Source organism: Rhincodon typus, chromosome 14 (genome assembly GCF_021869965.1).
Source record: "Rhincodon typus isolate 14 chromosome 14, sRhiTyp1.1, whole genome shotgun sequence".
Lineage (NCBI taxonomy): Eukaryota > Metazoa > Chordata > Chondrichthyes > Orectolobiformes > Rhincodontidae > Rhincodon > Rhincodon typus.
In genome coordinates, this window is record NC_063345.1 from 66,709,118 (window position 1) to 66,721,626 (window position 12,509).

Here is a 12,509-nt window from a genome sequence, read left to right on the forward strand (position 1 = left end):
TGATCTGTTGCTGTCCCACTACTTTCATTGTAAGATGTTCCTTGTCTGTATTCAATGAGAACTTTTCAGTTCCAGGTCTTTGTTAATAAAACATGGCAATTTAAGTAGCAATCAGTCGCTGAAGCTTAACATCATTTTCCCTTAAGTTGGAAGTTTAGGCCTTCTTCTAGGATATTTCCAGTGCTCACTGATCCACACTGGCTCCTGGTCCAACAATATCTCGATTTTAGAGTCTTCATCCTTGTGTTCAAATCCCTCTATAGCTCACCTTCTCAGTCCACAGTCAATACATTCCTCCAGTTCTGATCTCTTGACCATTCCAAGTTCAATCCTTCTAACATGGATGTACAGGACATCACCTGGCAAAGCCCAAAGCTCATGGATTCCCTCCTCAGATCTCTCTGACTCTGTCTCCTCCTCTCAGAGACTCCTTGACATCAACCGAATTGCCAAATTTTGGATCCCCTTCCCTACTGTTCCTTTCTTTCATTTGGTGTCAATTCCATTTTCATGTAAAGCAGCTTGAAACATTTTGTGTTAAAGAAGCCACAATAGATCACTCTTTGAATTAAGAAAGAATTCTGTTGTCACATCAATGATTGGGCCAAACATATACAGATGATAATATATTTACTGGCATTTGCATCATAGAATAGGCTTTTCTAGACATGCAGCCAAAGTTCAACACTTTGTAAAAGCAAATAGGTTTGGAGCACTTTATAAATGCTTGATCAAACTAATAAAAGTTATGAAAATAATTACTGTATTTGACTTACATTTGTTCCAAACTGCATTGCCAGTTTAGAATGGGAAAGCACATAAGCAGATATGTGTTGGTTAGATTCCACAACTCTATCCCCTTAGACGTCATCAGAAATTAACAGGTTCTAACAATGAAAACCGCACCCTACTGCCTGGGGTCACTGAATTGTTACTTAGGGGATCCCATTCCTAAATTTCATTTGCTTCCACTACAATTCCGGCAATTTATCCCCTTCAGTGAAAATAGGAACAGGAAAAGTCATTCATTCATCAAGCCTGCTCTGCCACTCACTGCAATCATGGATGTTCCTTTGTCTCAAAGCTGTACTTCTATTCCGTCCCCAGTCCTTTTTGATACTCACAACCTCAGCATTTCACACACTTCTATATTTGTTAGGCAAGTACCACTCACCTCATACATAGATAAACACAGTAGTGAAGTCTTGCTTCAATTGTATAGGAGCTTGGCTAGACCATGCGGGGTACTGAGTGCAGTTTTTTGTGCCCTTATCTCAGAAAAGATATAATAGCCATAGGGACAGTGCAACAAAGGTTTACCAGGCTTATTCCTGGGAAGCCAGGACTGTTCAGTGAATAGAGATTGGGCAACTGGGCTGATCTTCGCTAGAGTTTTGAAGAATATGATCTCATTGAAACTTACAAAATATAGAAAAGGATTGACAGGGTGAGATGATTCACTGTTTGGAGAGTCTAGAGTCAGGACCCAGAGTTTGAAAAGAAAGGGGTGCTACTTCAGTCAAAGATGAGGATTTTTTTTTTTACTTAGAGGATTGAAAACCTTTGGGCTTCTCGATCATAGAGGGGTCGTGGAGGTTCAGTATTGGAGTGTGCGAAGGTAGAGATTGATAGCTTTCTGATTACCAATGCCACAAAGGGTTATGGGGATAGGGCAGGTAAAAGGCATTGAAGTGTTCAATCAACCATGATCACAGTGAGTAGTGGGGGCAGCCTTGATGGGCTGAATGCCTGTTCCTATACTGCAGATCAGAGTCTTTGCACACCAACCCTTCACAGAGCATCCCAATCAGATCCATCCCATCCCTGTAACCCTGCATTTCCCATGGCTAACCCACCTGGCCTGCACATCCCTGGACACTGGACAACTCAGCATGGCCAATCCACCTAACCTGCACGCTTTTGGACTGTGGGATGAAACCCATGCGGAGAATGTGCAAACTCTGCATAGTCAACCAAGACAGCCGTCTCACTTACCTTCAATGGCCGCGATTTATCTCCATCAGAGTCCCTGACCTCGACATAGACTGCAATGTTTCTTGCCTGGGAGATGGGGGGTAGGGGGGGAAGAGAGAGAAAGAGAGAGAGAGAGAGAGACAGAGACAGATAGGCAGTCAGCTAAGTAGTTAGTGACTGGTATTAGAAAATTCTGATCTTTTTCTACAAGAAAATTCAGCACACAATTATTCAGACTACAATACCTTCGCAAAAGTCTTCTGGTTGTCATACTTGAGCTGAATGGGGTAAACGTATAGGTGGTTCTTGAAGCCTGTGAAGGGGTACATATATTTTGCGATATTGGGCACAAATTCTTCCACTTCGAAGGACACACAGCTGCAGCTGCTCTCCTCGAATGGTTTCACAGGCATGTAGGATGATGTCACACAATCTAAATGAGCCGAAAGAGTGGGGCTTTTATGGTCAAGTCGCTTTCAAAGGTTGCCACGTTTGTAACATAAAACGGAAGCGGGCTCTACTCACTAGAAATATCAGGAGGAACACACTCGATGGTGACGTCGAAATTCCCTGGAATCACCTGAAGTTTCGACATCTTCTCTGTCCTATGTCAATACACAGTGAAATGTAAATTGATGTAATAATGACTGTACATGATTCAATAGTAACCTTAATCAATAGAAATTATTCACCACTTACAGGTAAGACCATTTCATTGGGCGCTGGGGTCTGCAATGTGTGGGACCAGACATATTTGTAGATCTGAGTGGATAGGCAGGGCAGGATCAGTGAACCCCACTACATTTTCAAGACATGAAGCAATAGGTTCCACTATCATTGGTAAGTCTGACAGCCAATCATATTTCTCATTGCTCTTGGCTCTATCTCTTAACCATTACCCCAATGCTGCTTTGTGGGAGCTTGCTCTGCACAAATTGACAGCTGTGTTTTCTGCATTACAACAGTGATCACACTTCAAACATACCTTTATTGTCTGTAAAACAACTTGTGAGCACTGAGGTCGTGAACCATGCTGAAGAAATACAATTTGACTTTCTTTTGAACTTAATATCCGACCTTCCCATGATTTGTGATTGGGTTGCTAAACCAAATGACAATCAACATGTTTCTCTATCTTCGGCCAAATGATACAACATTACACCAAGCAGCCACATTATCATTAAAAGCAAATGTTTGATTGTATTAAATACAATTCCATTCTGAAGGCAGTTATACTGTATGGCTGACCTCCAACATCCTAGAGATCCCAGTCAGTTAAGCCCATGTGCCTTGATAGGAGTTGTGAAGAACTAATAGGCAATCTCTTAATTAATGGAGAATGTGAGGCGGTGCGATATCAGAAAGATTACAAAAGCAGGAACGAGCCTGTTCAAGTTGATAATTCTGATGATCGTGTCATTCTGTCAGTCAGTCAGACCAATATTAGATAGAGAGCTCTCAGCTGAAATCGGGTGAACAGTAGAGGGACCAAGAAGTTAGTGCATGGGTCTCTCAGTGTGCCTGATGTCACTGTTATAATAAATGCAAACAGAATACAGTTCAGTAGACTCAATATAATAATATCCAGTTTCTGTCATCTCATACGGTGGGAGATATAGAATCCTGGAAATAGGTTTTGAAGGCAAACAGAAAAGCCGTTAGTTATCACAGTAGGCTTAGAAAAACACCAGAAAAGTGTAGAATTTAACGAGGATGGCTAAATTAGTGAAGGATTTTTTTAAAGAAGTGTTTTTCATCTGTTACCCAAATTGTCCAGCAGCTATCATTTTCCTCTTTCATGCTGTTGGGGGAGACGCAGTCTGGGAAATTGCAGACATAGTCACTTACTCAGCTGGAACTGAACGATACAGAATCACAGCAAGAGGCCTTTACCAAGTACATGTAAAACAGTGAGCAGGGCTGACAAAATGCACAAATATCAACGTTAAGGCAATTTCCTGGAATAGTTTTAAAACAGGCTCTGGTAAAGTAGCCAAGGACCATTAACAATCAAATAGGACATCTCTTTCTCCATTGTATTATCTTGGACATTAAGGTCAAGGTCAATATCAGTGTAAGCATCACTTTCAGTGTTATTGTCAATTACCTTACTGTTCTCTTGATGAAGGCATCTCATTCATATTTTTCTTGAAAATGAACTGCAGTCGGCCATGAATCTGCTGGAACTGGCTCGATCCATGGATTCACAGCTGCCACACAGTGTCATAGGGCAAAAGGGCACATTTCAGACTAAGTGGTGCCACTATTCATAGCCTGAGTCCATCCAGAAGACATTTCATGATTTGAATGGGTCTTATTTAAACAAGGATTCTGATTGTCTCAAACCACAGTTAAACACCACCCCCACCCCCAAACCCCCAGCATGGAGATTCCCTCCAGGCAAATGTCTTCACCCAATAATATAGATTAGAGATAATCAACCGAAACCCAGCAATATATCTGGAAAAGGCAAGACAGCCATGTCAGTCTTTTTTGTTTCATCCTCAAGTGCTCTCTGCCGAAAGATAAAGCAGGAACAGCAACCTCTGTGCCTTCACAGTAGGAGACTGCAACAACATCAGATCTCCAATCCAGCTCTGTTTCGAATCCAGCAATACAGCAAATTGACCTACTAGTCATGAGAGTACAAATATTTACATCTGTAGAAAGACCATCTCTTTGATAGAATCTGGAAACTACTTTGACTGAAACTACCCTTTCCCCCAAACTGTATACTAAAACCACACAGCCTCCTTAGACAGCACCTTCCAAACCCACAACCACTACAATCTAGAAGGGCAAGGGTAGCAGATACATGGGAACACCACCTCCTGCAAGTTCCCCTCCAAACCACTCATCATCCTGATTTGGAAATTTTTTGCCATTCTTTCATTGTCGTGGGTCAAATCTCTGGGATTCCCTCCCTTTCAGCACTGTCGGTCAACCTACACCAAATGCACTGCAGCGATTTAAGACAGCAGCTCACCACAACCTTCACAGGGGCAACTAGGGCTGTGCAATATATGCTAGCCCAGCCAGCAATGTCCACATCCCACAAATTAATAAAATAAACTACACCCCAGAAGTGAAATGCCTTCTTCTTTAGGCTTGCAATGTGTTTTGGAGGACACACCAATCACATGAATTCTGAAATACTTCTCCTGCCTGTAACTTGTAACTGTAAACAATTCTCTTTAGCTGTACTTTCCTCGAGTATGTTTCTATGTGTGACTGTGCAAGTGGCATTAGAGTTTCAGGTGATCCTGTGAACAATTAACTTAATTTAAATCGGAAAAAAACTTATGAATTCTCCACACACATAGGTCAGAAAAATGTGCATCTTAGTTTAAAAACATACAAATTATGGACAGTATAGAAGGAATAAGGGTTTCAATGGTCCTTCCTCACTGTAACCCTGCTGTCAATAATCCCAACGTCAATTACACTGTCGATAACCCCACAGATGTTATCAACACCAACATTGTAATGGTCGACAGGTATTGTTAAACCACTCTCCAGCTAGACTGACACGAGCAGAAAGTGCATAAAGGAGGAGAGGAAACACACAATTAACAGATCAGCAGTAAAGAATAATCGACAACAAAATATTTCACCTGGAAAACCAGTGAAGAGTTAACCAAACTGGTCATTGTGGATGAGAAAATAGATATAATTGACTTAGATTTTCAGCATGATATTTGGTCAGCAGCCAGATGGGTGGTTCAAAGAAGATTAAGGCGCAAGTAATTAATGGAATCCAACTAATTGGTTCAAGTAAAATCCTGACTTAGCAATAGAAAGGAATTGTTAAAAACAAAAATGCAACTTACTCTGCCAGGAGCGTACAGACAGCTTCCAAAAGGGTCTATTCCAGGTCATTTGCTGTTGATGCAACTTATGAGAAAAGCAGAACTGAGAGGAGATATGATTGCAGCCTTGAAATGACTGAAAGCAATGGATCAGGAAAATGCGACCAGGTTATTTGACTTTGGTGCTTGAAGTATCAAGTGAATGTGTTTGAATTCAGGAGGAACTCCTTTCTCAAGCCCTCTCTTGGCCTATACATTAATGTTACAGTTGAGGAATGAGAAAAACAATCTATATCAGTGAGTTTCTTTCAAGGGTGGCACAATGGCTCAGTGGGTGATTGTGTGGAGTTTGCACATTCTCCCCGTGTCTGTGTGGGTTTCCTCCCACTATCAAAGACATGCAGGTTAGGGTGAATTGGCCGTGTTAAATTGGCCATAGTGCCTAGGGGTGTGTAGGTTAGGTGGGTTAGCCAGGGAAATGCATGGTTACAGGGATAGGGTAGGGGAGTGGGTCTGGGTGGGATGCTCTTCGGAGGGTTGATGTGGACCTGATGGGCCAAATGGACAGCTTCCATACTATAGAGATTCTATGATTTTTAAAAGCAAGACTGGCAGATGAAGTGATAAAAGAGAAGACACTGATTTACAGCAATTGGTAAGAGAATGACGGAGAGGTGAGGAGAAATGTGTTTACAGAATTGAATGACTTGGAACAAGCTGCCCGAAAGAAGTCAGGAACATGCTGGAAAAGGAGATAAAGAAATGCAGAGCTATGGGGGAAAAAGCGGAAGTGAGACTTTTAGAAAGCTGTTTTAACAAGCTAATGCAGACATAATGAATGCATTGTGAGACTCTATTATTCAAAGAACCGAACAAATGGAAAGGAGCTGTTCTTCAGATGGTTCAATGAAGTTGCCTCAGGATAAACCATAGTCTGTGAAATTAGTGAGCTGATGGGTCAAATAGTTTGTCTTCATTTGACCTTGCTGGTATGTTTCATGAAGATCTTAACTGTCAATCTCTCTACTGTCTTTTATTTTACAATTAGACACTCACAACTAACACACTGCTTAAACATGGGCCAGTGCATTTCTGTCAGTCCTATCTCAAGGCTGGATGTCACTTAGTTAGCAAAACCTCCAGCTATTCCTCAATTAGGTGATGTCTCCTCAAGGTCATTGAGTTTCTGAACAGGCCAATTCCCAACCTGCAGATCCCGAGCTCACAAAGCAGGACATTCCACAAGTTTGTCGAGATCTGCAGTGTAGGATTTTCTTCTTCCCAGTCCTTGTCAGCTGCTGCTCTGCCCCAGTTATAAATCACTGGCACTCAAAGTGACAGACAGCATGAAGGGTACAAATTGTTGCCATTCTGAGCGACAGGTAGCGAGGTCCTCCTGCTCATTAAAGACACTGCTGCTTGCTTCAAGGGGAGCTACAGAGCGTCTCTGAAGCGCTTTCTTCACTCACCCATAAGACCATAAGATATACAAGCAGAATTACGCCATTCAGCCCATTGGGGCTGCTCTGCCATTGGAGGAATGTTGGCTGTTGAAAGTTCAGGAGGCAGAAACTCTTGCAGTAGTTTTCGCACATCCAAACACACAGGGTGTGGGACACAGATTGATGTGCCCATGAACCTTGCTGCCCTCTTAGAAGCACACCACCCTCATTAGCATGGCATGCGTTCTGAGCTTTTAAGGTCAACTCTATAGGAAACATTTAGATTAAACCTCCTCTCATGCTTTAAGAGTCACTGCATTACCCTCGTTATACAGGACCATAGAATTGCTCTCTCATTAGGGAGACAAAACAAGTGGTGGTTTAACCGGAGGGTCACCACGCGTCAGGTGAGGGGAGAGGTTGAGAAAGGAGTGTCCTTCATGGTAACCTCAGCCAGTGTGGGAATTGAATCCACACTGTTGGCATCTCTCTGAATCACAAACTATGCATCCAGCCAACTTAGTTAACTTGTGGGAAAGGTATTACTTATTAACATCGCCGCACAACACAATAAACAGCATCATTGCCTTCATCAAACTTGTGATAAGAAACAATCAATGCCCAAGATAAACCTCTCCACTAAGCTGTGTGCGTGTGCGTGTGGTGTGAGTGAGTGTGTGAGTGCGTGTGGTGTGAGTGAGTGAGTGCGTGGAGTGTGCATGCAGCTCATCAGAACCCTGTCCGGAAATATAGATACGAAGCTTCCATTCTCAGAAATTGCATGTCAACATCCTGCAGGAAAATCACAGCTCCATCAAAAGCCAGGACATGACCTGACCCAACCAATGTTAGTGGACGAGGAGGTCAACACATTTCAAACTGATATTGAAGTCTTCAAGAGGTGACATGCCACAGTCATTGAATAGTTTAAATTAAACAGAAAATTCCATTTAGAAAATAGCATGATAGATTTGGTTCGTAATATTAACATAAATGTATCCTGTAGTACAGCAATATCTTTTTTTTGCCCTGCTGCAACCTCAGTATTGGCACCACCATTTCTACTTTGAACAAAATATGTTTTGCAGCCACACAATAAGTGCACTTAGGCTGTGAACACCAGAACCAACGATCTTAGAGGAAGGATATTATTAAACCGGAGAGGGTTCAGAAAAGATTTCCCAAGATGTTGCTGGGAATGGAGGGTTTGAAATATAAAAATAGACAGGAAAGGCTGGGACTTTTTTTCACTGCAGCATAGGAAGTTGAGGGGTGGCCTTACTGAGGTTTATAAAATCATGAGGGGCATAGATAAGGTGAATGGCAGGAGTCTTTTCCCTCAGATGGGAGAGTTCAAAACTGGGGGGCATAGTTTTAAGGTGAGAGGACAGAGATTTAAAAAGGACATGGGAGGCAACTTCTTTTAAACAGAGAGTGGTTAGTGTGCTGAATGAACCACCAGAGAAAGGGGTGGATGCAGGTACAGTTACAACATTTGAACGATATTCGAATAAGTACATGAATCGGAAAGGTTTGGAGGGACAGGGGCTAAATGCAGTCAGGTGGGACTAGGTCAGGTTGGGATCATGGTCAGCATTGGACTGTTTCTGTGTTGTATGAATTTATAACAACTGATCAGTCAGACGCTGCCAAAAACAAGCTCCTTAAAAAGATAACCACATCTCCCAGCTTACAAGTACTTATCAAATATTACAAGGTTTACACAGAGCAATAATGTGGGTAACCCCGGGCAGCTAAGGAAATCACCATCTAGGTTATTCCAAAAGTAGATGCATCTCCAAAGTGCAGGTGTAAATGTTTCACGCCACAGCCTCCATGGGCTGTGTAAAATCATATTTCACAACCCCATGTAGCAGGCAATCCCACTTCCCACATTCCTCATCCAGTTTAGCAACCTAGCAAATCTGAAACACTAGCCACGTGTAGAAAGCTGATACTGTCATTACCAATGCTGTAACATCAGTGAGATCCGTGCTCAACAGGAGCACAGGTTAAAGATAGAGCCACAACACCTCTGGCTCCCCTCACTCCTTATAGGCTCAGGCCAACAGGGCAGTGAATTTACCCTTAAGGTGCCCCTTGAGACATATGAAAGGTTTCACATTCAGACACACTCCGGAAGGACCTAACGCTCACTTTCTGAGATCATTCAGCATTTTCAAAAGGTCTTCATTTGATAGCTTGTTGCTGTCCTGCTTGTAAAAGGGCGAGAACTTCCCACTTGTATCGAACAAGCCTTCGGTGTCTTTAAACACAGGTCTAGTTGAAAGAAACACAACCAACACCATATTTAGAACTAATTCCAACTTTCAGTTTACATGATTCTAAATCATTATCAGATGCTTGCAACAATATCTACACTTGTAAAGTACTTAGCTGTTAAATAATTCAGGACTTCCCAAGGCAGTGAAAGATTCTATATAAATGCAAGTTTTTTTTAAATTATTGTATTAAACTATTAATTAAAATTGGTGACTATCACATTTCAATATTAGTCTTGATCGGAAGACATCAAGAAGGGGTGGCACAGTGGTTAGCGCTGCTGCCTCACAGTGCCAGGGACCTGGGTTTGATTCCACCCTCTGGCTACTGTCCTGTATGGAGTTTGCACATTCTGCATATGTCTGCGAGTATTACCTCACGGTGCTTCGGTTTCTTCCCACAGTCTGAAGTTATGTGCAGGTTCGGTGGATTGGCCAAGCTAAATTGCCCATAGTCCAGGCTAGGTAGATTAGCCATAGGAAATGAAGAGTAGGGGAGCGCGTCTGGATGGGATGTGCTTCAGAGGGTCAGTGTGGACACAATGGGCAAATAGCTGTAGTGTTTCTATGATTCTGAGAGATGATTTAGGCTGTCCCTTCAGTGCACTGCATTCCATCAGAAAGATGGCACCTGCAATGTTCACCTCAGGTACCCTCTGCCTGTTCAGGTGGATGTTAAAGTTGGCAACTCAATACTTGGGAGACAGGTAAGAGAGTCATGACCTGCTCAATCAACAGAAAACGAATAGGTGATACAAGTTAGATGCTGCCAACTACCCACAAAACAGCCACTGAATGTGACATTCGCTGGGACGTCCTAGGAGCATGGAATGGTGCTGAAAAGGTGTAATTTCTTCACTCAGAACATTTCAGGAAAGGTAACTGCAACTGCAAATGGATCCAATGCACAGATACTGACCTCGCAGCCCAAGCAAAGGCCATTTTGTATCCTCCAAGCCGGCTGCAGATTTGCTTGGCAGCTTTAAGGACTTTCTGAGCAGCCTGGAGTTGGAGAGGAAGGATATCAGCACATGATTGGAAACAAGGTCAACTCAGACAAGAAACTGAAAGAACTGTGGATGCTGGAAGTTGGATAACTCAGATAACTACTGAAACATAGGCTAATTGTTCACAATATTGGCAATCACATAAATCTGTGTCATTGACACTTCCTCACAATATATAGTGCATAACAGCAAGCTCCAAGGGAATTGTTCAGTGTGCTCAGTGATTAGTAGGTGTATGAAATTCAGTAGGGGTAGGCTCTGTAACACACAATATAACACTCTTTGTTACTTAGATGAAAATGCCTACCCTTCAGGGTATAACGATGAAGGAAACTTCCGTAAGTGAAGAAGGTGAGGGCTATCAGAGTTCATTTTTCTTCAGGCAAGACAAATCTTAAATTGGCAGTTTCTTACAAGGGTATGGATCGTGGTCAGCGTTCAGCAAGAAATTCTTGATTCACCATCATTTTTTCTCCAAACAATACCTGAATGACGATGCTAATAGTAAGGTGCAGGTACTCTGACTCCTGCAGCTGTGACATACTTTCTCAGTGAAAGTATGAGGAGATAGCATTATATCTAACGTGACTCACAAGGAACCTCATTCTACCGGCCTTAGAGATTGGCAATAGCAGGTGATGGAAGCCCATGTACAGACTGGCCATGAGGTTGTACGGGAATGCAGAGCTGAGGAATTTAAACAAAAAGCTGGCCTAATGGTGACTGTGTAACCACTATCAATTGTTGTACAAAACCCACATCTGGTTCGAAAAATCTGTTTTAGGGAAGGAAATTTGTCATTCTTGCCTGGTCTAGCCTACATGTGACTCCAGGCCCACAGCAGCATAATTGACTGGATAATTCAGGATGGGCAACGAATGTTAACCTAACCAGTGACACCCACATAAAACGAAGGAATAAAACAAAAAATAATCAGATTAGCCATGATATTATTGAACAGCAGACAGGCTCAAAGGGACAAAAATGCCTAGCCCTACTCTGAACTTGTATACTTACATGGATGTTAAAATGCCTCCCAGTTGCCCTTGAGGCAGTGGTGGTAAATGCTGTCGATATGCTGTAGGGAGACCCACAAGGCCGCAGGGAGACCCACAAAGCCAGAGAGGGAGTTCAAAGTGGGGAATCACAGATCAATAAGGCCAAATTGTATGTTGAGATGTTGTAAATTCTGCATTGCAAGCTTTTCTGACTGTTTCCTTCCCTGGGAATAAAGTCATTGATGCAGCCCTCCAAGCAGGCCAACTCTCGATCTACAGAAAGATCTCTCAGCAATTTCTGTTTCGCTGACCTCTTCATGCTCTTTCTCAAGGATTACCCGAGCAATGGCAGGAAAGCAGTAGGCAAAACATCAACAATTTATATTTATACAGCACTGCTCACACATTGAAGCACTGCAAAGAGCTTCACAAAGTTATAACAGGAAATCTGATACCACTAATATTGGGACAAAACAATTAAAGCTTCGTTAAAGAACTAAGTTTAAGGGGAGAGGGAGAAATCGAGGTAAAGGATGGGGGGTCGGGGGGGGGTGTTGGTGGTGGGTGGTGGTGGTATGGTGTGAGCAGCAAGAGCGAGAGAATAAAAAAATGAGCAACGGACCAAGGCCATCAGAATGTGAGAGAGCAAGAGGGACAGCGAGACAGGGGGGAGGGGAGAGAGACAGGGGGGAGGGGAGAGAGACAGGGGGGAGGGGAGAGAGACAGGGGGGAGGGGAGAGAGACGGGAGCGAGGGGAGAGGAGAGAGACGGGAGCGAGGGGAGAGAGACGGGGGCGAGACGAGAGAGACGGGGGCGAGACGAGAGAGACGGGGGCGAGACGAGAGAGACGGGGGCGAGACGAGAGAGACGGGGGCGAGACGAGAGAGACGGGGGCGAGACGAGAGAGACGGGGGCGAGACGAGAGAGACGGGGGCGAGACGAGAGAGACGGGGGCGAGACGAGAGAGACGGGGGCGAGACGAGAGAGACGGGGGCGA

At 43.3% G+C, this 12,509-nt stretch overlaps 1 protein-coding gene across 1 annotated transcript in view; it reads right to left on the reverse strand.

The window, feature by feature from the left end:
* Positions 1-12,509, reverse strand: part of dock11 (dedicator of cytokinesis 11) — a 252,061-nt gene that overhangs the window by 131,740 nt on the left and 107,812 nt on the right. The window contains exons 14-18 of the mRNA XM_048604955.1: positions 10,427-10,509; positions 9,383-9,505; positions 2,500-2,579; positions 2,220-2,407; positions 1,996-2,061 (exon numbers count right to left, since the gene is read on the reverse strand). Of these exons, the coding sequence (XP_048460912.1) occupies positions 1,996-2,061; positions 2,220-2,407; positions 2,500-2,579; positions 9,383-9,505; positions 10,427-10,509 (540 nt within the window). The remainder of the gene's footprint in view (positions 1-1,995; positions 2,062-2,219; positions 2,408-2,499; positions 2,580-9,382; positions 9,506-10,426; positions 10,510-12,509) is intronic.